The following is a 27,243-nucleotide window of genomic DNA, read 5'->3' as shown; positions in this document are numbered from 1 at the left end:
GCTGTTTCTCTCCTTTTCCCCAACACTCTGGAAGTGGTTGGTCTCAGGAAGCAGGAAGCAGGAAGCTCGTCCACCTCTCTGCTCGGTCTCTAAATGCAATATGGACGGTGTATTCGTGAGTTACAGAGCACATTGGACTCGCTTGTGTCGCCTTTAAATCTTGGAAATTAAACATCATGCCAAGTCTGAGTTATTCAACTAATCATGTTTTCCCTTTCCACGTCTTTCAGTAAGGTGAACTTTAAAAGTCAAATCCATTTAAAGCAATTTCATTTCTACCGAGCGCTCAGTCATGTTCTGCCTCGTAATTAAAGCGCTGTTTTTGTGAGGCGACGGCATGTTTATTAAATCTTTTTATTCAATTTTTTTTGGCTTTATTTATACTTTTCTGTGGGTTGTTTTTTTTTACTACAGATGGTTGACGTGTGTGTTGTAATCGCACCTTGTAATTGTGTAGCACTGATGTTTCCATGCTGTGCGGATGTTACTGAATTATAATCCATCACTAGGATCATTGAATGGCTTGGATTTAATGAGGAGCTACTAACTCCTATGTACAGTGAACAGTGTGTGTGTGTGTGTGTGTGTGCGTGCGCTCCTGCATGAGTGCCTTACTGTATTTGTGTGTTCTAGTTTTGTCAGAGATTGATCGAGTCAAACAGTTTTTTTTTAATTTTATTTTTCTTTGATTTCCCCTGTCAGAAATTTTAATTCCTGCAATAAATCAGCCTTGAGCTGCAGAAGGGAATAGTTATTCACACACACACACACACACACACACACACACACAGGGTAGCGTGTCACTGAAGTCCCTGGTGTGTTGTTGTTGTTGTGTGTGTGTGTGTGCTTTTAACCTGCAGTGTGTGCGCCTAATAGGTGTTTTTTACCTCTCTGCTGGGCAGAATTTCATGCATTGACAGGCTTGTCACTTAAATAAAAAATAAAAGCCGTCACCATGACCACACACTGGTGTGTTTACCGACTCACAAAAAAGGATGGAGGCTCATTCAAAAGGAAAAGTGCTCAAATTGCCCTCATTTCTTTCTGACGAGTCAAAAATTGGGCCCCTACACACACCTACACACACCTACACACACCTACACACACACACACACCTTTGACATTACGTCTTTCATTGTGTGTCTGTATTTTTCCAGCCTGTGACGACGAGTGCTCGGGTTTGTTGATCAGCGATATGGACCGCCTCTATCGCATCATCACCGACGTCACCCTGACCACGCCCCTTCCACCACCTTATAAGGTGCTGTACCGCTTTGAGAACATGACGGAGGAACTCAAGGTAAGACGTGGCTTTGTGACGTTCTCATTGAAATGATGTCATTCATTCATTCATTCCACTGAACTGAAGTCAGTTCTCGTTTTGATTGACCGATCGCTAATCTGCCCATTAGTTCCAGTTCCAGTAAGTTAGGGGTCATGATGTTTAACGGAAGTGGTTCCTTAGTGTTTCCCAATGTTGTGCGCAACAATTAAATTAAATGCTTACTGTGATAAAATACAGGAATATAAAGATGAATCCCACTGGTTTTTCATGTCAGTTTTTTTTTTTTATCTATCGTGCCTCCTCTGCTCATTTTCTTTCACAGCGCCGAGCCTAGCGGTTCAGAAGCCTTGTCCTGGGGCAAAAATGTGTCCGTCATGTAATCCCTTCATCTCTCTTTTCTCTCCTGCAGCACATGCTGTCGCCTCAGAGAGCTCCGGAGAGATTACTGCAACTGGCCGACTCCAACTTGGAATCTCTGGTCGTGGAGATGGACCAACTGCACAGCAGGGTAGAGACGCGTCTCTCCCTCTAATCTCTGTTGTCTTCTGTCTTTTTATCCTTCTCATTCTGTGTTTTCTCTCTAAAAATAACCAGATGCTGCAAATACAGACAGTCACAGGGAGGGAGAGCAGCAGAGATATGAGGCTTGTTACTTAAACAGCAGGCTGTGCATTATAAGAGAACAAACGGCCCATCCATCCAGCGGCAGAACACTCGGCTGTACAGCAGTAAAAGAGTCCAACTCGACCATGTCTCAAAGGCGTTACAAGTTCCAGAGCGATCAGTCGGATAGTTAAAGCCAGAGGATCAGAGTGTACAACTGAGACCGGATTAATTACGGACAAATTAAGACACCTCTGGGCACCATACCTGGTTAATCTGCTCAGAGTCCAGGGCCGAATAAACCAATGGAAGGCTATTAGCATCGGACAAAAATGAGTAGCGCTAACACACCAGCGCAAAACTGAAGCTGAGTCGCAAAGAGTGTGGTTTTCCTTTGGGATCATTTTCCAGACGTTGTTTCAGGATGAAGAGGAGAAACAAGTGTTAAATATGCTTAAACGTGAGTTCAAACTCACGTTGACATTCTGTTTCATGCCCACCAGCCTGCAGGTTAACCAGCAGGAGGGTGCGAGTAGCAGAGACTCAGACACAGGAATGAAAATACCTGGATCTGGATTAGGATTGGGATCAGGTCATTAATATGATGAACAGGGTTATGTAATAAAGAAAATGGGTCTGATTTATAATTTATCATAGAGAATTACATTTATTTATTGCTATATGTATTGATTTGAATTGTAAATGTTTCTGCATCAGAAGCATTCAGAAAATGCCCCCCCCCCAAAACAGAAGTAAACATGCACACAAACATTATTCTCTCCATTTAAAATGTTTGCAGTCACAGTTATGTCACCAAGAGGAGTTTAGCCAAAGTAGAAAAGAGTCGCTGCTGGAGCAGAGCGGCGCCGCAATGTGTCTGCAAGAGAAAAACACCACTCGCATTCATGCTGTCAAGCTGCACCCATTTAGGCGCTGGGGGCTTGACATTTGTTGACAGCGGTGCTATCACCCACCCCCCATCACACGCACACACATACACACACACACACACATACACACACCAGCTAAGATGATATAGCGCGGTCTTGTCAAGTCACACAAATAATTACCTTCCTTCCTTTCAGTGTGTTTCTTTCTTTATGATTTGTTTTCATGGCTGTCAAGAATTCATCAATCTGTTGTTCTGCTGGTCTTGTGAGAGTGTGTGTGTGTGTGTGGGGGGGGGGGGGGGGTTCATTTGTCAGGTTGTTTTCCTTTCATGTCAATAATTCATCCATTTCTGTATGTTGTGGCATATGTGTGTGTGTGTGTGTGTGTGTGTGTGTGTGTGTACATGTAAACAAAGAAAAATAGAAAGTAAACACTACACACACAAACACACACGCTAATATTGACTGTCCGCCTGTCTGTCCCTCACATCCTCCTCGTCCTTCGTTAGGAGTCAGTCTGTTCATTTATTCAACACTTGTTTATTATTTAAGTGTGGTGTGTGTGTGTGTGTGTGTGTGTGTGTGTGCGTGCGTGCGCGCGTGTGTGCAGGCCACTAAGGTGTCTGCTGACGGCGAGCAGGTTGACGATGATGCCGACAGGATTCACAAGCGAGCCGAGGACCTGGAGCAGTTCATCAGGGACACGCTGCTGGGAGCCAGAGGTAGCAGAAACAGCCACCTGCTGGGATTTGTAGTCTCTGTTCATTCTGCTGTTAGAAGACGCTGCGTTATATCTCGTTACGCTGTGAGGAATCCCTGTGGGAAATGTATTTATTATGTAATGTAATACAGTATAGATATATACCGTCAGGTTATATATATACAGGATGCATTAACGCAGCCGTTAATTGAAGATTGAGCATCTTTAAAGAACTCCATTCTTGGAAAAGAGGCGTAAGACAAACACTCTGACCAATTATTTTTATTTATTTATTTTTCTGCGTTTGCTCTCGAAATTACTTAGTAGATTAGTGTGGAAAGCCATTTTTAAGAAGAGCCAATCCAATCGTGCATCATATTTACCAAGTCTTGAAATGTTGGCTTCCTGTCAGACTGCAAAGCCTAAAAACATATTTTTATGTTTGTGAAAAATTATCACATATGAGGTGTCGAGTCATCTTTCCAGTAAACAATAATTTCAGAAATCTCCGGGACTCTTTTGAACTTTATATCACTTTATGGCTCCAGGCAAGTTTTTGTTGGATTCAGGAGGTGCTTTTGAGTCACTTCCTTAAAACTCTGAAATCATTCTGCGTCTGGGAGGAAATGAGCGTCACAAAACCAGCACAACGTGACTCGATTTGATAAAACCGTCCGCTTCTTGCTCTCTGGCCCTGCGCCTAATCACAGTGTGATTACATGTGTGTGTGTGCGTGTGTGTGTAGGTGTGCATGTGTGTGTGTGTGTGCGTGCGCGCGTGTGAGAATGGAAGAGTTTGTGTTGTGGCTCAATGGATGATTGAGAGTAGCAATTAGAGACTTAATTAGTGGCTATCACAAGCGTGCACACACACACACACTGGTGCAGAAGCGCACGCGTGTAACGAGGCAAGAAAATACTGTATGCCCTTTCCTCGGTCTGTGTGTGTCTTCTGTTTACATAATATGATTCCATACACGCTTTAAGTATTTAATTGGCTTTTAAATTCCACTATGTAATTATATGGCTGTGACACACACAAACAAACACACAGCCCAATTTACAGAGGCTTGCACCCACACACACACACACACACACACACATGCGCGGTACAGCTGTTCATTAGCATGTTGCTTTAGTTCTGTCTTGGATTTAATCTCATCAGGTTTACATTTCAAATCAGAAATGCTGCAATTCCACAAACAAACACACACACACACACACACACCCAGAAACACGCACATTTCTTCAGTTTCAAGTTGCTTTAATCATAACAGTGTTTACATTTCAGATAAGAGGGAAACACAGTAGCAAACATCTTTTTGCACACACACGCGTGCACGCACATACACGTCTGTTTTTGCTGCTGCACTCCTCATTAAGCTGCAGTAGTCTGGGTGTTCAGACGAGCCCGGGAGCGCTTTAGTTTCATCATTGATTGGTTTCAGATTCCGCCTCCTTTAATTTGTTCAAACGGTTGATGTGTGTGTGTCGCTCAGTGTGAGTCTGCGCTTAAATGCCCGGAGATCAAATGGGTTTGTGTTTCTTTCTGTTCGGAGCCGCAAAGACGAGACATGACAGACAAAATGTCCATTAGTGATGAAGACTTCACGAGCTTCGCTGGGACGTGTGTGTGGAGATGAGAGCAGGATTTGTGTTGTTTTGGTTTTTAGCTGTTTCTAAACTAGAGGTCTTGGTAAACATTATTATTAGGAATTATCAGTTTATTAGCATTTAATTTTTGAGCCACTTAGCTTTTAGCTCTGTCATTCAGATCTGATAGCATCATTATATATTTAGAACTGTACGGTAAATATTAACTTTGTGGTTATTACCATAATTAATAAAATATGCATTTGTGGCGCTACCTTTACTTTCCTTTTGTGTGTCCGTGTGTCCAGAACTCCAGTTGAAGGCGGCCGACCTGAACCGGACTCTCTCGCGGGCAGATGGCGCTCCGGACAAAAGCCTGGCAGAGATGAAGGAGGAGATCCAGGCCATGCTAGCCGAGATGAGGAAACGGCAGCTGGGAGGGAAGAAGGGCATCGCCGAGGAGGAGATGGGGTAAACGCACGCACTCGCACACAACATGTAACACAAGAAAAACACACACTACAGACAGACTGACTGAACTTTCTTATCACTATTATTGATCATGCAGTACTTTCCTCTGTAATTGTCTTCATAACACGACTACCAGCTAACGCTCAGAGCTCAAGTTGCAAAAGCTTTTTCCAGTTATTAAAGCCGTCTTAAGTGCAAAATCATTCAAAAGAGGTTGCGTCTGATCCATATAAAAACCATTCATATGTATATAATGGAGCTGAGTCAATGTCTGGAATGAAAGAAAGCATGTTTTATTCTGTGGGAAAGGTTTTAATTTGTGCATAACCACCTGTCCTTCAACTTTCTTCTCCTTTTACTTCACTTGATTTTATTCGTGGTTGCCGTCATAATTAAATACCATTCAGCAAACGTCTGATTGCAGCGTGTTTTAAAGCCACGGGTTCAAGCCAACAAAATGTGTGTGTGGGGGGGGGAATCCCCCTCACTTTCTGTAGACATTAGCAATCTATTCTCCTCAGCACCTCCTTGCCCGCTCTGAACAGCGAACGGTGGCAGAGGTCGACGAGTTAATTAAAAGTACTGTACATAGAGCTGAAGGGGTGGAAGCGGCGGGAGAGGCGCGGTGACGGAGAGTCGCAGAGGGAGAGGAGAGCTGACAGATGGACGGAGAGTTGTAGTGAAAGTGGCTGAGAATAAGCGAGACAAAGAGAAATCGCCTCTGAACGCCTCGTCTGTCAGTGTGCGGTTGATTATTCGACTGAACCTTGAGGGCAGCTTTCTGCCAGAGCAGCAGAGACGCCGTCGCCCCGTGCTGAAGGGACGCTTCAGCAGAATGATCAGGGCTGACACACATATAGAAATTGTATATTTTCGTTTTTGGCTTCTGTTAAAATCGCTGCTGAACATCGCTTGTTTACTTGGTGGCGTCGTGTTTTAGTCGCTCTATTCCTCCAAAGGATTCATTAAAGTTCCATCCAACCAATCGTCCTTAAAGCTGTGTGAGATTGTCCTTTGAGTGAAGACAAACCAGGGGACACTCGGTCCTTGTCGTCTTAATTAATGCCGAAGGTGGTAAAATGAAGCTCATTAATGGATGCTAATGCTAAACATATGGTTATCGAACCGTTTTAAATACTTCCGAAACGACGATGGCTTCGTTGTCAGTGAAGAGGAAATATGGATTTGTATAAATGGCTGCATTGGAAATCAATCAAATAACACATTGTTAAATCCTCCTTTCTCCAGCCTCGCCGAGGAGTTGTACCAGAAAGTGAAGCGGTTGTTCGGCGACCCCCACCAGGCCACGGAGGATCTGAAAGCAGAGGTTCTTATAACGTCTGATCTCTGCCTCTTTGTTCTTTATATCCCTCTTTTGTTTATGATTTTAACTTAATTCTTCCTTTCCTAGATAAAGGAGAAGCTCTCGGACCACGAGGGGAAGCTGCAGGAGGCCCAGGATCTGCTCCACTCTGCCCAGGGACAGACGAGGCAGGCCGGAAAGCTGGCTGAACAAAACCAGGCTAAGCTCGGCGCTCTGGAGGTGCACGCACATACGCACGTTTTAATACGTGTTATGAGGAAGCAACGTCCTAAACGATCGTGTTTTTGCAGAGGAAGCGCTCTGCGGTGAGCGGAGTGAAACAGGAAGCACAGGACGTCCTGGGAGAAGGAGAGCGTCTGCTGGATGAAGCCAACCAGCTTTCTGACAACATTAATAAGGAGATAGAGGTCAGAGGAGACGCTCACCACTCCAGGGTCGTGTGGGGTTGAAGAACACCCTTATTTGTGCTTTTATTCTTTTGATCTGCAGGACTTGGAGGAGATGGGGAATGAACTGGGGCCGCTTCATGGCCAGCTGGATAATAAAGTCCGTCACCTGACCCACGGTCTGAGCGGCGGCGGCGGCCTGGCGGCTCATGTGCACGACGCCGAGGAACACGCAAAGCAGCTCAATCAGTCTGCCGCCATTTTGGACGGGTAAGCACGATTGTTGATTTATGACAATCCAGCTTTTGATAATCAATTGAATAATAATTATGATCTTTAGCTGGAGGATTAGCTTTACCTCGATCACCTTCGGTATTTTGGGCCGCTTCTTAATGATGTTGCAAATGTTACGAACCCAGAGATTAATCAATGAATTAGGTAAACGTAATATCATTAAAGTAATTATCACCTCACAAGAGGCACAACCGAAGCAAATCTGCGCTCAGACATAAACCAGTTAAGTGGTATAAAAACAGGGAAAAGAAACTGACGTCCATGTCTGCCTTTTCTTCCTCTCTCTGCTTGCAGCATTTTGGCCGAAGCTAAAAACCTCTCCTTCAACGCAACAGCCGCCTTCAAGGCCTATAGCAACATTAAAGCCAACATCGATGCGGCGGAGAAAGAGGCGAAGGCGGCCAAACAGAGGGCGAGCGAGGCGCTGGCGCTGGTGGGTACACCGGCGCACACAGAAACACTGACTATATTCTGAAGTGGAGACTTCTTATTTCAGGGTGTAATGAATTATCCCGTTACAAACCAGTCTTCTTCTCCTTGTTCTCCGATTTAAACGGGAAGTTTCCACCAGCAGCTGAACCGTGCAGATTTATGCAAGCCGTACTGAATGCATGCTGAAAATAGTTCCAGCCTTCCTGTGGAAGTGTACGCTCCGTTCTCGGCCTGCGCTCAGGCTCGTGTTTGTGCGTCTTGCATGCAGTAACAGGAGCGTAATCTCGGCTCTCCATTAGTCGTGGCTGAGAGTTCAAAGCTTCCTCCTTCTTCTTTATGCCTCTCCTTTTTTCATTATCATCACCAAACACACCTGAAATCTCCCTTTCTCTTCTAACCTGAATGTATTAGTCCCCCCCCCCCCCATTCTTCAATCCCTATTTCTGGCCTTGTCTAACAATTTTATTTTATTCTGATCTTGTACTTTTTTTATATAATTTTCTGTTTATATTCTTATTTTGTTGATGATTATAAAGTTTTCTGAACATTTTATTGATATTTATCTATTTCTGTGTGTGTGTGTGTGTGTGTGTGTGTGTGTGTGTAGGCTTTAGGGCCTGAGGTACCAGTTATTGAAGCAGCTCAGGGGACGTTTCAGAAGAGTTACAGACTTCTTAATCAAGCCAGGCAGCTTCAGAATGATGTCACAGGTAAGCAGCTTCAAAATGATGTCACAGGTGTGTGTGTCCTGTGTCACAGTGATGGTATTAAAGATGAAACGCGTACATAGAAGCGGTTTACCTCTTCATCTGCCTCTCTGTGATTTGCCCACCGTCACTCAGGGAAGTGTTTTCATCTGGAGGCAACCTTGGCATGAAATCATTGTGTTTTTGTGTGTAGAGAATGCCGAGAGTGTAGCCGTGTTGAAGAGCAGAGTAAAAGCAGCCAGAGACAAAACCAAAGACCTGCTGAAAGCTGTCAACGGAACCCTGGAAACGCTCAACGCTATCCCCAACGGTAGGACAAATGCTGTGTGTGTGGGAGAGAGAGATAAAAAGCGAGTGGATCAATATCGCTGCTCTGATAGAGGTCAGCTGCTCCGGTGAACTCGACTTGACACGTGTCAGTCCTCGCGCAATGCACTCACCGGGAGGCGCCGCGGCGATGCACATGACTGCGTTCGGATCGACGCGCAGGTAGTTGGAAATGTAGCCGCAACAAAACACAAAACAATTTCAATTCCAACGCCTGAGAGTGAGTCCAAAAATACCGCAACGCGTCCCGCTCTCCTAAAAGACTGATCTGCATTTAAGAAAAAGATATCTGTGGACCGAGTTCACCGGAAAACCTGGTGAAGTTTGAAGAAATGCTTGACCCATGGTGTGATATAATTCCAGATCAGATCACCATGGCGACTGCTTCTGTTGTTGTTTATTTTGTTCTGTTAGACACAGCGGCAAAGCTCGCCGCCACCAAGGCCGTAGCAGCGGATGCTAACGCCACGGCCATAGACGTCCTGGATCGCCTCGGAGACTTGAACCTGCAGCTCAGCGGCCTACAGAGGAACTACAGCGAGCTGAAGGACACCGTCAATACGGCCAATCAGATGATCCAGGACCCCGAGAAAAACAGTAACTTGAGTCAAATCATTATGTTGTGTTTTGTAGAACAAAGTTAACACAACTCTGAGCTTTAAAAATACTTTTAGGCTTTAATTTAGGCTCATAAAACGGCAAATTTAACCAAAACCTGATCCGTTTCTCCCTGTCTCTCTTTTTTCAATCCCCACAGCCATCAGTATGTATATTTCAACTTAATACATTTACTACAAGTGGTGCACCAATACCATGTTGTAATAAGAAATGATCAATTTATTACACATTTAACTTAGTTCCCAGTGCAAATTCTGTCTTTGCTTAATGTATAAATACATAGTATTTTAAAATCACCTCCAATGGAATCACCGCATCAGCAGTTTTAAAGTCAATCCCTATCATCCATGTCAACATGACAACTTTCAGCATCGGTATTGTTGCACCACCCTTTTAGACCAATGACCTTTAATTGCTGAACGGTTCGGTTCTGCTCTGCTCGAGCATGAGATCTCTGCACATCGCAAAGCATGGAAGTCTTTTTCTTTCTGTTGACTGAATTATTTCACAGTTTCAAGCTTTTATAATACACAGTAGTTATAGAGGAAGTCCTCTAAGTGCTAATTGTTTTTGCTCTCACAGACCTCTCCATCTTTCCAAACTCATTTGTCGTCCTCTGACCTCTCGCCCGGTCTTTGCACCTCTCTCAGCGATAAAACGGCGCACGGCGTCAGCGATGAAGACGAGAGCGTGCTCTTCTGTGTCGTCACCGCTCTTTACCTCTCTCCTCAGTCCACGCCGCAGGAGCGAAGGTGAAGGATTTGGAGGATGAGGCCGATAGGCTGCTGGAGAAGCTGCAGCCGATCAAAAAGCTGCAGGACAATTTGAGGCGGAACATCTCACAAATCAAGGAACTGATCAACCAGGCCAGGAAACAAGCGAACTCGGTGAGTAGTCAAAAAATGTCAACAACAAACGCATTTTTTAAAAACAAGTAACCCACAAAAAAAAACTATTCAAAAGCTGTTATTTCACTGATATAAAATAATCGCCTCATAAAATACAAGGCGACAGCTTCCTCATCATCTTCTTCCTCCGTCCAGATCAAAGTGTCGGTGTCGTCAGGCGGCGACTGTCTCCGTAGCTACCGCCCCGACATCAGGAAAGGGAGGTACAACACCATCACCCTTCACGTTAAAACCACCACCCCCGAGAACCTGCTGTTCTACCTGGGATCCGCCAAATACGTAAATATACCCTCCGTTTACTTACCAATACAGGATATAGTGTAATCTATATCTAATCTATATAATCTGTCCGTCCCCTAGATACTAAAGTATTGTTGTGTGTTAACCCATTAAGTCTGTTTATCTTTATGGGTTAAACGTTGTATGTGTGCGAACGAATGAATAATAAATGCTTCACAGTAAAGCATTAATCATATTTAACACAACGCTGGGGTGCTGTGTGTTGTGTAACATTAATCTTGCACATACACACACACACACACACACACTTGTGTTACTCTTTCAGTCAGTGTGATTTTTCCAATATAAGAATAATTAAAAGTTCCTGACAAATCCCTAGGAAACCCCTCGCACTGTGATTTTAGGGTACCCTCCTATAATCCCTAAATGAGTGCGTGTGTGTGTGTGTGTGTGTGTGTGTGTGCCCTAAAGAGCGGCAGCAAAAAACAACAAGTTCATGTTGCTTTCTGCTTTACCCTGATTTCCCCTGAGAAATCACGGCTGTTCATCTGACTGAGACATCTTGTGTGTATTTTTTGTGTGTCTCACAATATTCTTTAATAGTGAAGAATTCCGTATGAATAATAATGTCGCGCGCGCGCGTCTGCGTGGGTGTGTGCCCCCAAACATTTCACTACTCGTCTGTACTGCTAGTTGAATAATAGCGATGACGCCCTGTGATCTGTGCTAATGAATAATCACCATTACCCCGGAGAGAAAGATAAGAGTGTGTTGTTATGTGTGCGTAGACGTGTGTTAATTGTGTCTTCAAATGTGCCTTCATAATAATCTCTAATTATGCGTAATACTGGATGAATAATAATACTGTGTGTGGGTGTGTGTGTACTTGAGACTGCATCCAAATGAGTGTGTAAACTCAAAGTTCTCTTATTAATTTTTTTTTTTGGGGGGGGGGGGGGGGGGCTCTATATGTAATGGGGCAATTAATCAAAATACAGCACGGCTGTGTGAAATCACTTACAGAGCCAGAATGACAAAATGTTGGCCTTTTTCCCCTCAGATGGAGCAGAGCCGGTGTGGACTTGATCTGCTCCTCTACTATTCCCGGAGTCGTAAATAATTCCTAAATGTATCCGTAGTAAAGCTTTTTATCGTCGTCATTTTGCATCAGGACCAACATTGTTCTGTTGGTCAGATGTACCCACGATAAAAAACGCACGTTGCACGGTTGGATGAAGTCGCCCGTGAATTCTGCTCTGGACGTTCTGGAGACGTTTTGAATTTCAAATCCTCTGCAGACGAGCTCGTTTCAGCAGCACCCTTCAAACTCTCATTACTTTGTTGTGAGTGTTGTAGTTACGGGATTTTCATTTTGTGCGTGTCTCAGGTTGACTTCCTGGCTTTAGAGATGCGACGAGGGAAGGTCGGTTTCCTCTGGGATGTGGGTTCCGGCGTGGGAAGGGTTGAATATCCCCATCGCACCATCCACGACGGGAGCTGGCACAGGATAGAGGCGTCACGGTAAGAAGCTCGCGCACGCATCCGAACGGGTCACATGTTCCGTTAACATGAGGGTGGATGGATGTGATCGCTTTCCAGTATTAAAGGTTTGATTAAACACTGATCTATAATTGAATTCAACCAACAGCAACAGGAAAAATAAGCCCGACAGCCGCACAGCATCTTTTGGTTCATGCCGCAGTGGAAGCATATCGCTTCACCTGGGAAATCAAGCGCGGTGCAACCGTGACAACCTGCAGCACATCGTTACAAAGATAAAGCAGAATCTAGAAGATCCACTTTTTCTCTGTCACAAGCCTGTATCCTTACCGTCCGACACGAGGAGCCATTCACGCCGAGCAGGCGTCCCACATGCGCCGCGCATTGCCGTCGGAGAGATTTCCCAAATGTGCTTCCCAGTAGGATTACGGCGACTCTAAATCTTTCAAACGTTCCCGTGCGCGACAGGGAGATGCTGTTCCTGCTTTGAAAACAAACTCCGAGGCGGGAGATTAATTCCGCCGTGCCGATCTGAATTCCACGGCTCCAGGCCGGTTCTTCCACGTGTTTCTATCATTCATCTTTAGAATACCTGCAGAACAGTTCATAAAAAAAAACTCACTGCGGCATCTTTAATCAGAGAAAACATCTTCCAGGAGGAGGCAAACAGAAAACATAAAACTTGTTTGTTTCTGCTTTGTCTCATTCTGTGTCTGCAGGAATGGCTTGAATGGCACCATATCAGTTTATCCGTTGGAAGGCTCTACGGCCGGCACGATGCCGACCCCGGCCAGCGCCAACTCTCCCACCGCCTACACCATCTTGGACGTGGACCAGAATGCCTACCTGTTTGTCGGAGGAATACTCGGCTCCGTCAAGGTATCTCCTTGCTTCTAACAACGTCAATAGCCCGTCTGTCTTTATTCAAATCTTCCTCCGTTCGTCTCTCAGAAAGCCGACGCGGTGCGAACGACGACGTTCACAGGCTGCATGGGGGAGACGTTCCTGGACGGCAAACCCGTCGGACTGTGGAACTACAGAGACAGACAGGGAGACTGTAGAGGATGTGTCGTCAGGTAAACAAACGCACCCTTCTCGGATTTTTCATCTTTCCAGCGGTTTTAATATTTGCGAGGTCAATTCGTCTTTTTATGTTTGTGACCTTTCAAACCCTTGTGATATTTGGGTTGGGAATTAAAGCGTCTTATTTTAGCCCCCAGCGTTCCAATGGTGAGGGGACAGTGCAGCTGGACGGGGAAGGCTACGGCGCGGTGGGACGACCCACCAGGTGGAACCCCAACATTTCCACCGTGACCTTTAAGTTCCGAACCTTCTCCTCCGACTCCCTGCTAATGTATTTAGCCACTGAAGATATGGTACGTATGCAAGAAAGAGGATTACTAGAAGTAGAAAAGCCAGAAGAAAGGCTGGATGTGAGAACATCGATAGCGATGATGGAGATGAATAATGTTACCAGCAATATTCACAATCCTCTAGTAAAGATGGGAAACGTTTAAGGCAGTGTACGTCTATTGTCTGTAGAAAGACTTCCTGTCCCTGGAACTGTCAGAGGGCAAGGTGAAGGTGAGCTTCGACCTGGGGTCAGGTGTCGGCAGCGCCGTAACAGTCAATCGCCACAACGACGGCCGCTGGAAATCCCTCACCATGTCGCGGAACAAGAAACAAGGCAGGTTTCTACGCTAACACTGCGCTACGCTGACCTTTGTGTCTCCTGCTGTCGTTTAACGGTATTCACCTGTTCACAAAGCCACGGTGACGGTGGTGGACATCGACAGCGGCGCCGAGGAGAAGATGGTGGCCACATCCCAAGGTTCAGCTACCGGGCTGAACCTCAAGGAAAACCAGAAGATCTATTTCGGAGGGTTGCCTACCATTGGAAATTACAGGTACAGACGCGCCCATGCTGTCGTACGAACATATACGCAGGCATTTATTGCACGGAAGCCCATAATATGTGACATTTATTTGACTCAGCATCTTTAATTTGAGGGGGGGGTGTTGCTAAGTTAAAGCAGAACCTTTAAAAAAAATGTGACTGATCTTTTATCGACACTTAAAGTCCTTAGAATGAACCTGGTTAACCGACTCATTAAGTCTAGTTTAGCAGACTAGCTTACTAGCATCATTAGTTGAAACTGTGTTTTTTGAAGTCTGCTAATGCTTTAATATTTTTCATTTTATCTGAACAGCATGACAGCCAGGTAAATAATGAAAAGCAAATTTCATACACAAACATATTCTACATTTAATTCTACATTCCTCGCGTAGCATTTTGGCTGAAGGCTCCTGCTCCTCCACACGGTGGCTAGAAATCACTCCCGGTCCTTTGTCCATGTGAATTTGCCGTTTGTCTGTTCAGCAACATTCCCTTGTGCCTCGCAGGCACCATCGCCATGATCATATTCAAAATGCGCTTTAGATGCAAATTTTAGCGGCTCAAACAATTATTTGTAGCACTGCAAGCAACAATTTTTGCAGAGCTGCAAAAAAAATAAAAAATAAAGCACTAATCAAATAAAAATAAAGGTGCCATGTAATTGCAAATCACATGTTCAGGGCGAGCTCAGCCGAAGATTGTTTTTCCTTTCCTCTTCTATAACACTGAGACGTGCAAAATGCACGATGTTACAATTTAACCAAAGCCGCAAACTGATCACTATAATAAATCTCAGATCGCTATTACGGACTAAATGAACAAACAACAAATTCAGATTCTACTTCTGGATACTTGATGCAAAAGTTTCACTGCTTCACGTTTTATTAAACTACGTCACGCCGCTGAGAAACGGCAACGTCGGAGGATTCTGGAATCTTTTCAACGTTAAATGATCTGAGCTGAAATTGATTCAAACCTTCAACAGGCCTGAGATTACACTGAAACGTTACGCTGGATGTCTCCATGAGATCGAAGTCTCCAGGACGCCGTATAATCTCCTCAGCAGCTCAGATTATACTGGAGTCGTCAAAGGATGCAACGTGGAGGTGAGAGTCTGAAAATCCAACGCACCTGACCTCGCTGCTTCTAGTTTCATTTTTTGTTTGTTCTCTTTAGTTCTTTCATACATTCACTTCTTTAAAACATCACATATAAAGAGCGAGAGAGCGGAGATTTATCATCAGGAATGTAAAAGCTGTTTTATTTCATGCACACCGGCTATTATCAATTAGTGGTCTTCACACACACACACACACACACACATGCTGTGAGGTATTCACTGATTTCTATGTACCCGTGTCGTTCACCGTTGGCTCATTCCAAGCGTATAAAGGAGCAGAATGGTCCAGGGTTGAATGAGCGCGCAGTCGAGGTCGTTCTGCTCCTCTTTGCCATTCGACAATTAGAATGTTTCTGTCGGTGTGAGTATTTCCAATTTGCACCCGCAAACGAAGACATAAATGAGAAGCGGGTGAAGCTTTCGGTAAATGTCCGTCTTAGAAATGAAGCCTTGACTCGACTCCGTCGGATAATCGCGATTTTGCATTTCAAGATATTCTCTTTATTTATTTATTTTATCTCCCTCTGATTTGTGTCATTTGGAGTAACATGCTCGTTAGCTTCATCTGTTTGATGTCTTTTCTTACAGAACTTGTACACCGTCAGTTTCTCCAAGCCGGGCTACGTGGAGCTGGGGGCCCTGTCGCTGGGATTGGGCACGGAGATCAGCCTGTCGTTCAGCACCCTGGCCGACACCGGCACCATACTGCTGGCAGTAGGTGGCGCTCCGGTGACGCATCAGCAGGTCTGCTCGCACCTGATACGTGTCAAAGATGTGGCGTTAGCTCATTATGATGATGTCGTTCATTTTCCTGAAAATATCCCCCACCCAGACCCGGAACGCAAACAGCTTCAGCTCGAAGAGGAGACGCAGGCAGTCCGGAGAGGTTGGTGTGTCCTTTACTCGAGACGCACAGACACACAGCGGCCGTTAACCTATTGCATGATACCTGGGTTAGCTTTCAGCTGACCACGCCAACACACACACACACACACTCATTTTGCACACACTGAAGTTGGATTCCGTCCTCCTTCATGCTAAACAGTGATAAATCAATAATATATTATTTAACTTCTGCATCATGCTCCATATTTGGTGCAATGAAACTTGCAGGCCTTTCTTTGTGTGTGTGTGTGTGTGTGTGTGTGTGTGTGTGTGTGCGTGTGTGTGTGAGAGAGGACAGAGGGTTACCTCCAGCTTATCCATCATCACTGGTTGTTGAACGCATAAATCTATTTTTACGAATAATGCTGGCAGGTAGGGCATGGAGTGTGTGTGTGTGTGTGTGTGTGTGTGTGTGTGTGTGTGTGTGTGTGTGTGTGTGTGTGTGTGTATGTGTGTGTGTGTGTGTGTGTGTGCGTGTCTGTGTGTGGGGAGAAAGGTTAAGCGAGGTTAAAAACACCATCAACTCTACTTGGCCCTGACTAATGGATGTTTTAGTGAGGGACGGAGAGATAGGAAGAGAGAAGGGGACAGGAGACGAAGGAGGGACAGAGGAAGGAGATTTCGAGGTGAAAGAAAGGATGGAGGGCAAAGAGCGGCGCTGGAGAGGAGAGAAATGATGCAAGCTGAGAGAGGGGGAATGAAATGGAGGAGAGTTGATGGCGGACAGAAAGAGAGAATGGGAGAAGATGGATGAACGAAATTGAGGACGGAGGTTGAGCATGAGATTAAAGGGTTATAGTGTGAAGAAGAGAGAAAGATGAACTCGGGGGGGAAGGAAATGCTTCAGCTTGACCGTCCTCCTGTCCCGGAGTCGATCTGTGGACTGGAGGACGGCCATCATTTAGGATTTGACGGCTGAAATGGTGTGTGTGTGGGGGGAGGGGTCTGGGAAATGTCCAGCCCTTGCTGATCCAGAATGAAATCGAATCAACACTCAGAATTCAGCTCCGGCACGATTCCGCCTCGTCCTCGTGAAATGCATGATCTTTACAGGAAGCTGCTTCTAAACCGTCCACCGATGGCGTGTGGAAACGGGAACGCCGCTCGCTTTAAGCAACACTTTTATCTCTGCTGATTAACCGCCGTTATTATCCTGACGCTAAAGCCGAACCGATTTAATGGAACACGCACAAATAAATGCCCGAAATGAAGAACGACTTCTAAAACAAAACACATAAAACATTCCAAAAATGCCTGCGACCTCCGAGGTGTGTTGTTACAGAAGATTCATGATAAAGAGATTAGATCGGTTCACAAATAAAAAACACACACACACAAATCCAAAGATTATAACTGTGTGTTTGTGCCTCTACATGTTCATCTGTAATACTGGGGTGTGTGTGTGTGTGTGTGTGTGTGTGTGTGTGTGTGTGTGTGTGTGTGTGTGTGTGTGAGAGGCATGTTGTAGCTACATCTCAGTTCAATTTGTGCCCGACCTCAAATTGAAATTCCATTTTCAGGTGGTAAATTGTCTCCCACTTCGCCCTCTGGCACATAGTGAATTAAAATTCAAATTAGCCTGACCCTGCGCCGCTGCTCTCCTCCACCTCTCCGTCTGCCTCTCTTTCTTTCTCTCTATCTGGCTCGCTGTTTTGCTCTCTGCCCTCTCATCTTTTCCCCCTATTATCTTCTCCTCTCTGTTCCTCTCATCTCCTGTTATCCTTTCCTCCCTGCTCTCCTCTTATCTTCTACCTCTTATGTTTCTCTCTATACCCCCCCCCCCCACACACACACACACACACCCCTCCCCTCGACTCCCCTTTTCGCCTTTCACTCTTTAATTCCCACTCTCTCCTCCCCCCTGTTTGTCTTCTCGCCAACCTTCAATTCTTATCTCTCTCGTCTTCCCCTCGTCTTCCCTTTCTCCTCCTCTCCTCCTTCCTGACATTTAAAGAATGACCCCATGCAGGACGGGGTGAGTCTGATCCATGTTGAGGACATCATGTTTACAGGTTCTGCCTCAGATCCGGGTCTGATGATTCCGGGCGTGTTCCAGAGTCATTCCTAAACTTTTCCTCCGACTCCTGCAGCCCTACGTCTCGGTCATGCTGAACAAAGGTTCTCTGGAGGTTCTGGTGTTTACCAGCAGCCACAGCCCACGCCGCGTCATCAGACGGCCGGAGCAAGGCGTGCTGAACGACGGGAGGGAGCACTCGCTGCGTATCGAGAGGCAGCCCGGCAGGTCGGAGTTTAACTGACTCTTCAGTCTGTGCTTCCTTTACTTTTCCTTCATGTTTCTCTCCGTGTGTTTCCCAACAGATCTTTTGCGGTTCAGGTGGACGAGGAGCCAAAGAGGGAGGCGGCGCTTCCCAACGACCAGCCGATGAGCTTGAAGCGCGTCTTCCTCGGTGGTATTCCTGCAGATGTGGAGCAGACATCCAACAGAGCAAACATCCCATTCCAGGGATGCATTTGGAACCTCATGATCAACGCTGTGTATGTAACTCCTGTGTTAGCGTTTCATTTTGGGTCATTTCCTGCTGCTGTGTTCCCGCCAAAATTTGCCAAAATTTATCTTTAAGTTGTTTGTTACATTTTGACACATGTTTCGTGTCTCTCATCTCCCAGTCTGTCAGATTTCTCTCGGCCCGTCTCCTTTGAGAACGCTGAAATCGGCCAATGCCCCAACATCGCCCCGCTTCTGCCTCTTGTGCCGGATGAGGAGGAGCCCAAGAAGGAGGAGGAGGAGGAGGAGGAGGCCTCCAAGCCGCTCACTCCTCCACTGACTCCGACTGTCATCCCGCCGCTTCCGGGGCCTCCTGCTGTGAGCGACATTAGCATAGGACACACGTCGGACGGCTTAAACACACACACGGGATTAAGTTTCATTACTTAAGATCATTAAAATACATGCGCGAGTAAATTATCAAGTTTAATATACATTTACTGACGCTCGTTCATTCGTCCCCTTCTTTTGTTTGCTTACCATCGCTCTCACAAACAAACACACACCCATTTCTCTCTGATGAAATGTGTCCATGGCCTTGCCGTGTTAGCTTAGCGCTTCATCACATAGCAGTTGTACAGGCCATTAACTCTACTTTATAGCCTCTTTAGCCTTGAGCCACTAAACTCCACCTCTGGCAAGCCTTGTCATGCAGCGTGACGCCTCGGCTACGCTACGCTAGGCTAGCTGTGAATTTCATTTATGTTTTATGAGCCCAAGACGCTTCCTCGGTTAACATTTAGCTCGCGCGCTGCGAGGCCGGTAGGCTGTGAAGTCATTCCCGTCACAGCCTTCGGCATCGTGAGACGTATTTCAGGTATTTATAAGAGCCTTACGGCTGTTACAGCTGATCGGTTACCCAGTTACCTGCTAAACGGCGCCGCTAAAAGGACATTGATCATGCAGCGGAGACAAAGCGCCACGCCGGCTTCTCTATAACTCTGAGGTGTGTCGCTTTATGGCCTGTAAATTCATCTGCTCCGTGATATACAGCGAAACCACAGGCTGCGAGAGGCCATAGCTCTTTTAGTCTCTGCTTCAGTAATTATCTTTACGACCCATGTTTCATTTGTCGGGTATTTCCTTAATGCTGATCTTGCTGACTGTTGGAACAGCTTTCCATTACAGCCGTACAACATGGCGGGACATGTCTCCCGGGGCTCCCTGATCCGTTTCCTGTACAGACTCAGCATCTCACTGTGAACGCCACGCTTTTAAACGCACCCTTATTATTGTTATTATTATTATCGTTATGATCGGGATTCTTCCTGAAGTGTTTCAGGTGACAGAGCTCTGCTAACAACATGCATTTGGCCATTAGCTGCTGACTGATGTCAGACGGGGGAGATAACCCCGCGCTGACTGGCGGTTAACGGTAAACACCGGTGTCAGCCGGTGCTCGAATTAAGAGGCTTCTTTATCTCCCACTCCTCCGCCACCGCATCTCCTGTTCTCTGGATCCTTCAGGTCGGATGCGGAAGGTGAAGTGGCCTCCGTAAGAGGGTACTTCAAAACCGGGGACTGGATTCAGTGTTTTCCAGTTCCTGTTTTTACCATCCTGCTCTGATTGATAGCATCGTGACAGCTCTCTAATTGCCCTCAGTCACTCTGAGATTCTGTCAAAGGGTAAAACGGGGTAGATCCTCCGCTGGAGAATGAGAAACCACTTTTATTGAAGTCTATTTGTTGGTCTTATTGAATTTAAGCTTCATTTCTGACTCAGAAATGTTTGCGTAGCTTCATTAACCGCTATGGCGCGTTTATGAAGGCTGCCTGCTCGTCATAAACGCTGCTGTCATCCTCCGACTAATCCCTGCATTCCTGCTTCCTCACTGCTGACCCGCAGGAGGCCACGCCCCCTGCCACGCCTACTGGTGCTGCAGCCACGCCCACTGCTAAACGGGAGCCCGGCACTGACGCGGTACACACACACACGCACACGGTTTGACCCGCCTTCTTCATTTGCTTTGCTGATCATTTCATGACATCCTATAATAATCACAATCATCATCATCATAGCTTGCATTGTTTCATGAATGAGTCTCTTCCCCTGTTATGTAGAAGAAGTTTCTGCTGTCGTACGTTTCAGGTTCTTTTCCGGTTTATTTTTATGGCGTGGTCGCGTTAAATCCGTCGTCATCGGGGCGTCGCTCAGATCTCATCCAATCAAAGGAGCGTTTATAGCTGCGACAACCAATCAGATTCGTGCTCCTGCACACGGGACAGGTCTGCTTCACCCTGAAGACCTTCAGCCGCTGAAAGATGAGACGGTTTTAAATGTTTCAAACCCCCTAAAGGTGATGCGTTGCAGCAGGTCACCCTGATGCTGACGCCATTTCCTGTCAGGTGATCATTTAACCTGCCGACATTCGTCAATTACTGGATGTCTGCCTCCTTAGGGTCCTGTTTAAGCTGCACTATTAGATTTTACACTTTGAAGAGCCAAGTTCGGAGCACTATTAAATAATATAAAGACTAGTGGCATATGTCTAATGAACGCTGCACAGCCTTTAACTGGGTCACGAGTCGAGCAGTAAAACATCTGTAGCTTAAGATAAATTACTACCAGAGGCCAAGAGAGTGTGTTTGAAACCTGCATAAAGCAGAGCTGGGACGTCTGACCACACACACACACACACACACACGACTTCTGATTCTATTGGTCTGACCTCCAACCAAAGACCAGCCAGTCTGAATGGAAGACCGTCTCCCTATTGTTAGCTTAATGGAAAGACGCAGAGCGAGGGATTGAAGAAGAGCAGGATGAAAGAAACCAGAGGAAAGATGAGAGCGGAGAGAAAAGGTGCAGTCATGGAGGAAGAGGAGGAAAGAAAAGGAGGAGCCTTTTGTTGGCTTAATGGAAAGATGGAGCAGAGGAATGAAAGGAAAGAGAAGGGAAACGCTTCTGAGCAAGTGACATCTCGCTTTTGTTAGATGGGGGGGGGGACGAGAAAGAGGAGGAGAGGATGTGAGGACAGAGAACGATAAGAGGTGAGCTGCGTCAAAGCAAGGTCACCGTGTGGGGAGTGTCTTCGGTTGAAAGAGAACAAGAGAGGAGGAGGCGAGATTAAGACACAAGCAAACGCACAATCAGCTGAGATGCTCCCCCTCTCATGCCGACACTGGATGGATGGAAACGGCGCTTTGTTATCCGTGAAAAGATGCATTCAAGAGGGGAAGAAAAGGGTTCAAAAAGGAGGAGGAGGGCAGGTGGGCGAAGAGGCAGGCAGACTAGAACGAAAGGAGATGAGGTGGAAGCTGGAGGAAAGATGGTGAGAAGAGAGGGCAAAACAGGAGATCAAGTAAAGGGTAGAAGAAAAAATAGAGTGATTTGGAAGAAAGAAGAAAATGAAAAAATAGATTTGGAGGATGCAGAAGAAGAGCAAGAAAGCACCAGGAGGAGGGAAGAACAGAGGAAAGGGGGAGGGAGGAGTGAAGTAAAATAAACAACTGAAAACCAACCCTGTGAAAGGAGAGGGAGAAAGAGAGGAAGCAAAGGATTGATGAACGTTAAGAGTCCAGGGAACTGGTGAACCGAGAAAAACCTGGAGGAAGAGAGGACATATGGAAGTTGTGTTGATGAGCGAAGAAGCCGAAGACATGAAGAGAGAAGCTGCTGGAAAAGTGGAAGAGACAGTAGGAAATAATGAGTGATGAGCTGGACTGACGGGAGGAAAGAAAAGAGGGAAAGTGAGATCACAGTGGGAGCACGGGGTGGGGAGGAAGACTAGAGGGGAGGACAGGAGGAAGACATGGAGGAGGAGGAGAGTGGAAGGCTCTCATGATGACAAGAAGGGATGTGATGGAAGAGAGACGAGGAAAGAAACTACAGAAGAAAGGGACAGAGCTATATTAAGTCATTTGTCTTGTGCGACAGTGACACCTTGTGGTCAGCGGGTGAACATCACTGAGAAATTACGTTTTAACCTGTTGTTAAAGTGGGAAATTTAACACGATTAAAACTGGTCAAATAATAAATCGATTTAGCAAAGTTCTAATTTAAGATCAGAAACCCGATTGGCGTGATGGACAGGAGTCTAACCTTCACTTCACTTTTATTGATTTGTTCCTCGGAGGGCTATTCGTTTTACAGCATATACACACATTTTCCACAACATAACCGACATGTCGTGTCCACTGTGCAGGACTCCTGCCCGTCGGCCGTGGCGCCGGCGTCCCTGGAGACGGCCTTTCAGTTCGGCCTGACCAGGAACAGCCACATGAGCTTCGCTTTCGATGACACCAAAGTCAGAGAGAGGTGTGTATTCAGAACCATCGGCTGCTTGTTGAAGGTGCAGATAAAAGACCGAGCGTGCACGACGAGGAACGTGCACATAGTTCCTTCAGTATTTTGTGTAGTATTTGTACACAGAGTGTGTAGACGTTATCTCTGTGCACTCTCTCAGGCTAATTCTGGAGTTTGAGCTGAGGACCAAGGAGGAGTCCGGTCTGGTCCTCTACATGGCCAGAATCAACCACGCCGACTTTGTGACCATACAGGTATCTACCTACTGGTGTAACTGGATTTCTGTCCAGATCACTCACTTCCCAGTTTGAACACCTGGACGATAACACAAGTCGCCCAAACCCGTTCCTGATTCCGTCCCTGTGGAATAAGGGCGAGCTCCTCTAACAGGAGATCAGAGCTTCACGTCTTCCCGTGGTGACCCTGCGTGTCTGTCCTCCTGCAGATCAAGGAGGGACAGGTTTGTCTGGGTTATGACCTCGGCCACGGAAACACGTCTGGCTGCGTCCCGTTCTCCATCAACGACGGCAACTGGCACAAGGTAGTGCAGGCTTTCGTTTGGATTCCGCGTTTTCAGACTTCATGCGCTGATTCATCTTCGTCAGATGTAAAGACAGTCGTTCATCTGGTTTTGTCCCCCCCCCGTCTTAGATCCGCGTCAGTCGGAACAAGCAGAGAGGTCTGCTCAGCGTCGACTGGCGCTACAACAAACAGATGATCAGTCCGAAGAAGGTTCGTACCGGACAGACGGAGGACGTCTCCATCGGGTGCTTCATGGCTGTGTTGTTAACCCCTCGTCTCCCCAGGCGGACCTGCTGGACGTGGTGGGGCTGCTGTACGTCGGTGGACTGCCTAGAAACTACACCACCAAGAGAATAGGGCCGGTGAGACGCCGTTACAAAAGGTTTAACCCTTAACACTGTTCCTCCGATCGGTGTGAAGATCTCCCCTTTCCATTCCCAGATTCTCTACAGCATCAACGGATGCATCCGGAACGTCAGCATGGTGGGAAGTCCCGTCGGCATCAAATCACCTGCGACAGGTTTGCTATTATTGTCTCGCATTTATCAATCACTCGTCAATAATTAACCTTTAACGGACTCGGAACCTCTTTACCCAGGTCGCACCGAGTCGGTCATTGAGGACTTTAAATTGAACATGGCCACGCCCACCTCCAGTCACATGGTGGGAAGATGTTTTGTCGCTACGGAGACGGGCTCTTATTTTGACGGCACCGGCTTCCTGAAAGCAGGTGAGACGAGACGAGTCTCGTTGCACACGATGTGGGAGCTTGTTCTAGTAATGACATTTAACGGCCCCTCGGGTTAGTCTCCTCTTACAGGGTCGGTCTGGACGTGTCCATAGCACTCGAGTTCAGAACCAGCAGAACCAACGGCGTGCTTTTGGCTGTCAGCAACCAAGCCAGCGACGGACTGGGACTGGAAATCATCCAGGGGAGGGTAAATAAAAGATTCATGTTGGACACACCCTGTTTACTGATGGTGGGGGTGAAACAACAACAACAACAAACTATGACTTCATGAATATGAACTGAGCAGTTGCCAAGCAACCAGCAGAGCAGTTTAAGTCGAAAAAATGGAATATAAGTCTGTGATTTTTACAAGGATTTAAGGAACACAATAAAGACTCACTAACTAACCTTCTACAGCCTTCGTGTTTAACAGTTATGAAAGTAGTTCTGATTTAGGATAATAGATCATAGAAACTTTTTTATCTGTAATATCACGTATTAATGATAGTAATACAGGGTTCAACGCATTAACCTCATGCAGGCTGCCCGACGGGGCAACCGAATTTTATTCAACTATTTATTAGGGTTGGGCGATAATATTTATATACTGATATAATTTATTCCAATGATAAGAAAATTACTTATATCTGTATAAATTAGCATTTAAACCGGTAAAAAAAAAAAAATAAAAGAGTTGATGCCGTGTCTTTCCAGCGACTGCGCCCCGAGGCGCGCTGGATTTATGCATTGGCGTGTCCCGTCAACCACAAGCATGGTCCAGCAGTGGTGGAGAAAGGCAGAGCAGAACTTTCTTTAAAATGTCTAAAACAATGTAAATTATTCGATTTTGCCGTAACGGGGGGACCAATGACAACTGAAGACAGGGGGGAAAATATAAAAGAGTCTAAACGTTCGTATGAATCACACCAGAAAGGAAAATGTCTATTAAATACAGTACATTGTTTTCGGGCAGGCAGTTTTCATCTAAAAAAAAGAAAAGTTAACGTCGAACCCTGTAATATATTGAATGTAATTTTTTTCCCATCCTAGCTGCGCTTCCACGTCGATAACGGAGCTGGGCGAATCACAGCGGAGCACGCGCCCGAGGGGGCGGGCTTCTGCGACGGCCAATGGCACTCCGTCATCGCCTCCAAGCTCCGCCACAGGGTGGAGCTCGTGGTCGACGGGAAGCAGAGCCGGGCGGAGAGTCCCAACGCCCGCTCCAACACATGCGACACCAACGACCCCATCTACGTCGGGGGGTATCCCGGTACGAGCGCTTTTATATACACATCAGTAAAACAACAACAACTTTGAAGTGTGTAAATAAATTCGCGTCACGTGTCGCCGTCCCGGCTTCTTCCTAGACGGCGTCCGTCAGGCTGCGCTGTCCGCCAGCGCCTCCTTCAGAGGCTGTCTGAGGAACCTGAAGATCACCAAGGCCTCCAAGACGATGGAGGTTCACTTCGACAAGGCTCTAGAGCTCAAAGGAGTCCAGCCTCTGTCCTGTCCCGCCGGAGCGGCCTAGAACTCGTGCAGCTGACAGCATCAGAGTTCGGGATGCGTGTGATCGTGTAAACGTTCAATAACATTAAATCAGCATTGGGTTTGCAGTACACTCTTGTTTTGGCTCCTGGATTAACAAACTAAATAATGACTGTGTGACGTTTCTCCTTTTGTCCTCGGTTGACCTCGTGCTCTGAGAATTGATTGAGACACAGAAATAAAATAAAACAAACTATTTTATGCTTCTAAAGGCTCTAAACCCAGAAGATCTTTGTGTAGATTGTTTGATTTAACTCAGCGACTTGGATGCAGGTTGTAAAGTTACCGGTTAACAGCTTCACGTTTTACTGATTCCTCAAGAGACGAGATGTTTAACATTCCACATGGGATCAATTGATTTGATTTGTCCCTCGAGCTGCAGCTTGTGTTTCTGTGGGATGGAAGAGGCGGTGCATGTTCCCGCATGGTGTGGCTGGAAAAAATATATAATCTTTACAGCATCAAACTGATGTCCTGTCCTCGTTCAAACTACAGATTATAATCCTAAATCAATGCTGTGGGGCATTTTGGAATTTAGTAATTTAATTTCTGATTTCATTCTCAAATTATTAAATGATCATTTCCAAAGGATTTAAATAAATATTTCTTCTCTAGACTGAATCCGTTATCAGTGGGGACAAAACGCAGCGCTTACACTCCGCGTCCACCAGAGGGCGGTGTGTTACAACAAAAAACACCATATTAATAATAAAGCATTTAGTGTTAAATTGTGTCTGGCTCCATTACACCCGACTTGTCTGCAAACACGCCTCTCATTTCATGTGAGGAAGACTCAAAGGACACGCAAATGGGAGCCATCCTGCTCTTTATTGTGCATTCTCTTTCTATTTGTGGTCCTCTCTACATCGGGTGAAGAATGGTTAGAGGTCAGCCTGCTAAAACCTGGGGGGGGGGGGGGGGCTGCCAAATGTGGAATGTTCAGAAGAATAGAATAAAGCTCAACATAATATCCTCTCGCTTTTTTTACTCTCCTCCCAACGACAAGCTTTTCTGTCGCTCGTCACGATGGCAGTGGAAATCTACAAAATCTGTTTTATTTTTTTTATTTTTTTTTGTCAGTACTTTGCTGACGGTCCACACAAAGTAAAAACGACTACTCTTACCTGTTTCCTGCTGAACCGCCCCCAAATCAGTGATGAATCTAGAAATGTAAACCGAGGGTTAACCTCGTCATCCGTTAGTGAACAATCGTTAGCTGTTGGTGAAGTCCGCCAGCTCGGGGGTGCAGATGTTTGGTGTGAACAGCATCTGCACCTTCGTCCCGCCCTCGTCCCGCCCTCGCCCCGCCTACGTCCGGCCTTCTATCCTCCTTTGTCCGGCCTTCCTCCCGCCTTTGACCCGCCTTCGACCCGCCTTTGTCTCGCCTCCCTCTCCCATCATCCCAGTGAACGACGTGAGATATAACTACGGCTACGGCATGAATCTAAATCTCATCTGGACGGCGTTCAAGCATTCCGTGTTTATACCACTGAAATAAAGCGATGGCCTCTGCCA

At 46.1% G+C, this 27,243-nt stretch overlaps 1 protein-coding gene across 1 annotated transcript in view; it reads left to right on the top strand.

Moving 5' to 3' along the window:
- The window catches only part of lama2 (laminin, alpha 2), a 99,754-nt gene extending 73,560 nt beyond the window's left edge, over positions 1-26,194 (top strand). The window contains exons 37-75 of the mRNA XM_068754099.1: positions 1,158-1,300; positions 1,695-1,793; positions 3,389-3,500; positions 5,379-5,541; positions 6,790-6,868; positions 6,953-7,084; positions 7,156-7,272; positions 7,355-7,521; positions 7,840-7,978; positions 8,585-8,687; positions 8,878-8,994; positions 9,426-9,608; positions 9,769-9,774; positions 10,362-10,516; positions 10,673-10,816; positions 12,165-12,298; positions 12,997-13,156; positions 13,229-13,353; positions 13,491-13,653; positions 13,820-13,964; positions 14,046-14,184; positions 14,488-14,499; positions 15,160-15,280; positions 15,883-16,038; positions 16,127-16,180; positions 18,270-18,421; positions 18,499-18,675; positions 18,808-19,003; positions 20,532-20,606; positions 22,831-22,943; positions 23,092-23,185; positions 23,377-23,472; positions 23,583-23,663; positions 23,738-23,815; positions 23,895-23,973; positions 24,052-24,183; positions 24,261-24,391; positions 25,234-25,453; positions 25,551-26,194. Of these exons, the coding sequence (XP_068610200.1) occupies positions 1,158-1,300; positions 1,695-1,793; positions 3,389-3,500; positions 5,379-5,541; positions 6,790-6,868; positions 6,953-7,084; positions 7,156-7,272; positions 7,355-7,521; positions 7,840-7,978; positions 8,585-8,687; positions 8,878-8,994; positions 9,426-9,608; positions 9,769-9,774; positions 10,362-10,516; positions 10,673-10,816; positions 12,165-12,298; positions 12,997-13,156; positions 13,229-13,353; positions 13,491-13,653; positions 13,820-13,964; positions 14,046-14,184; positions 14,488-14,499; positions 15,160-15,280; positions 15,883-16,038; positions 16,127-16,180; positions 18,270-18,421; positions 18,499-18,675; positions 18,808-19,003; positions 20,532-20,606; positions 22,831-22,943; positions 23,092-23,185; positions 23,377-23,472; positions 23,583-23,663; positions 23,738-23,815; positions 23,895-23,973; positions 24,052-24,183; positions 24,261-24,391; positions 25,234-25,453; positions 25,551-25,711 (4,853 nt within the window). The 3' untranslated portion in view covers positions 25,712-26,194. The remainder of the gene's footprint in view (positions 1-1,157; positions 1,301-1,694; positions 1,794-3,388; positions 3,501-5,378; positions 5,542-6,789; positions 6,869-6,952; positions 7,085-7,155; positions 7,273-7,354; positions 7,522-7,839; positions 7,979-8,584; positions 8,688-8,877; positions 8,995-9,425; positions 9,609-9,768; positions 9,775-10,361; positions 10,517-10,672; positions 10,817-12,164; positions 12,299-12,996; positions 13,157-13,228; positions 13,354-13,490; positions 13,654-13,819; positions 13,965-14,045; positions 14,185-14,487; positions 14,500-15,159; positions 15,281-15,882; positions 16,039-16,126; positions 16,181-18,269; positions 18,422-18,498; positions 18,676-18,807; positions 19,004-20,531; positions 20,607-22,830; positions 22,944-23,091; positions 23,186-23,376; positions 23,473-23,582; positions 23,664-23,737; positions 23,816-23,894; positions 23,974-24,051; positions 24,184-24,260; positions 24,392-25,233; positions 25,454-25,550) is intronic.
- Positions 26,195-27,243: the final 1,049 nt, after the last annotated feature.

This window comes from Brachionichthys hirsutus, chromosome 20 (assembly GCF_040956055.1).
Source record: "Brachionichthys hirsutus isolate HB-005 chromosome 20, CSIRO-AGI_Bhir_v1, whole genome shotgun sequence".
NCBI lineage: Eukaryota > Metazoa > Chordata > Actinopteri > Lophiiformes > Brachionichthyidae > Brachionichthys > Brachionichthys hirsutus.
The sequence above is the reverse complement of the archived record's forward strand: the minus strand, read 5'-3'. Positions and strand labels throughout refer to the sequence as shown.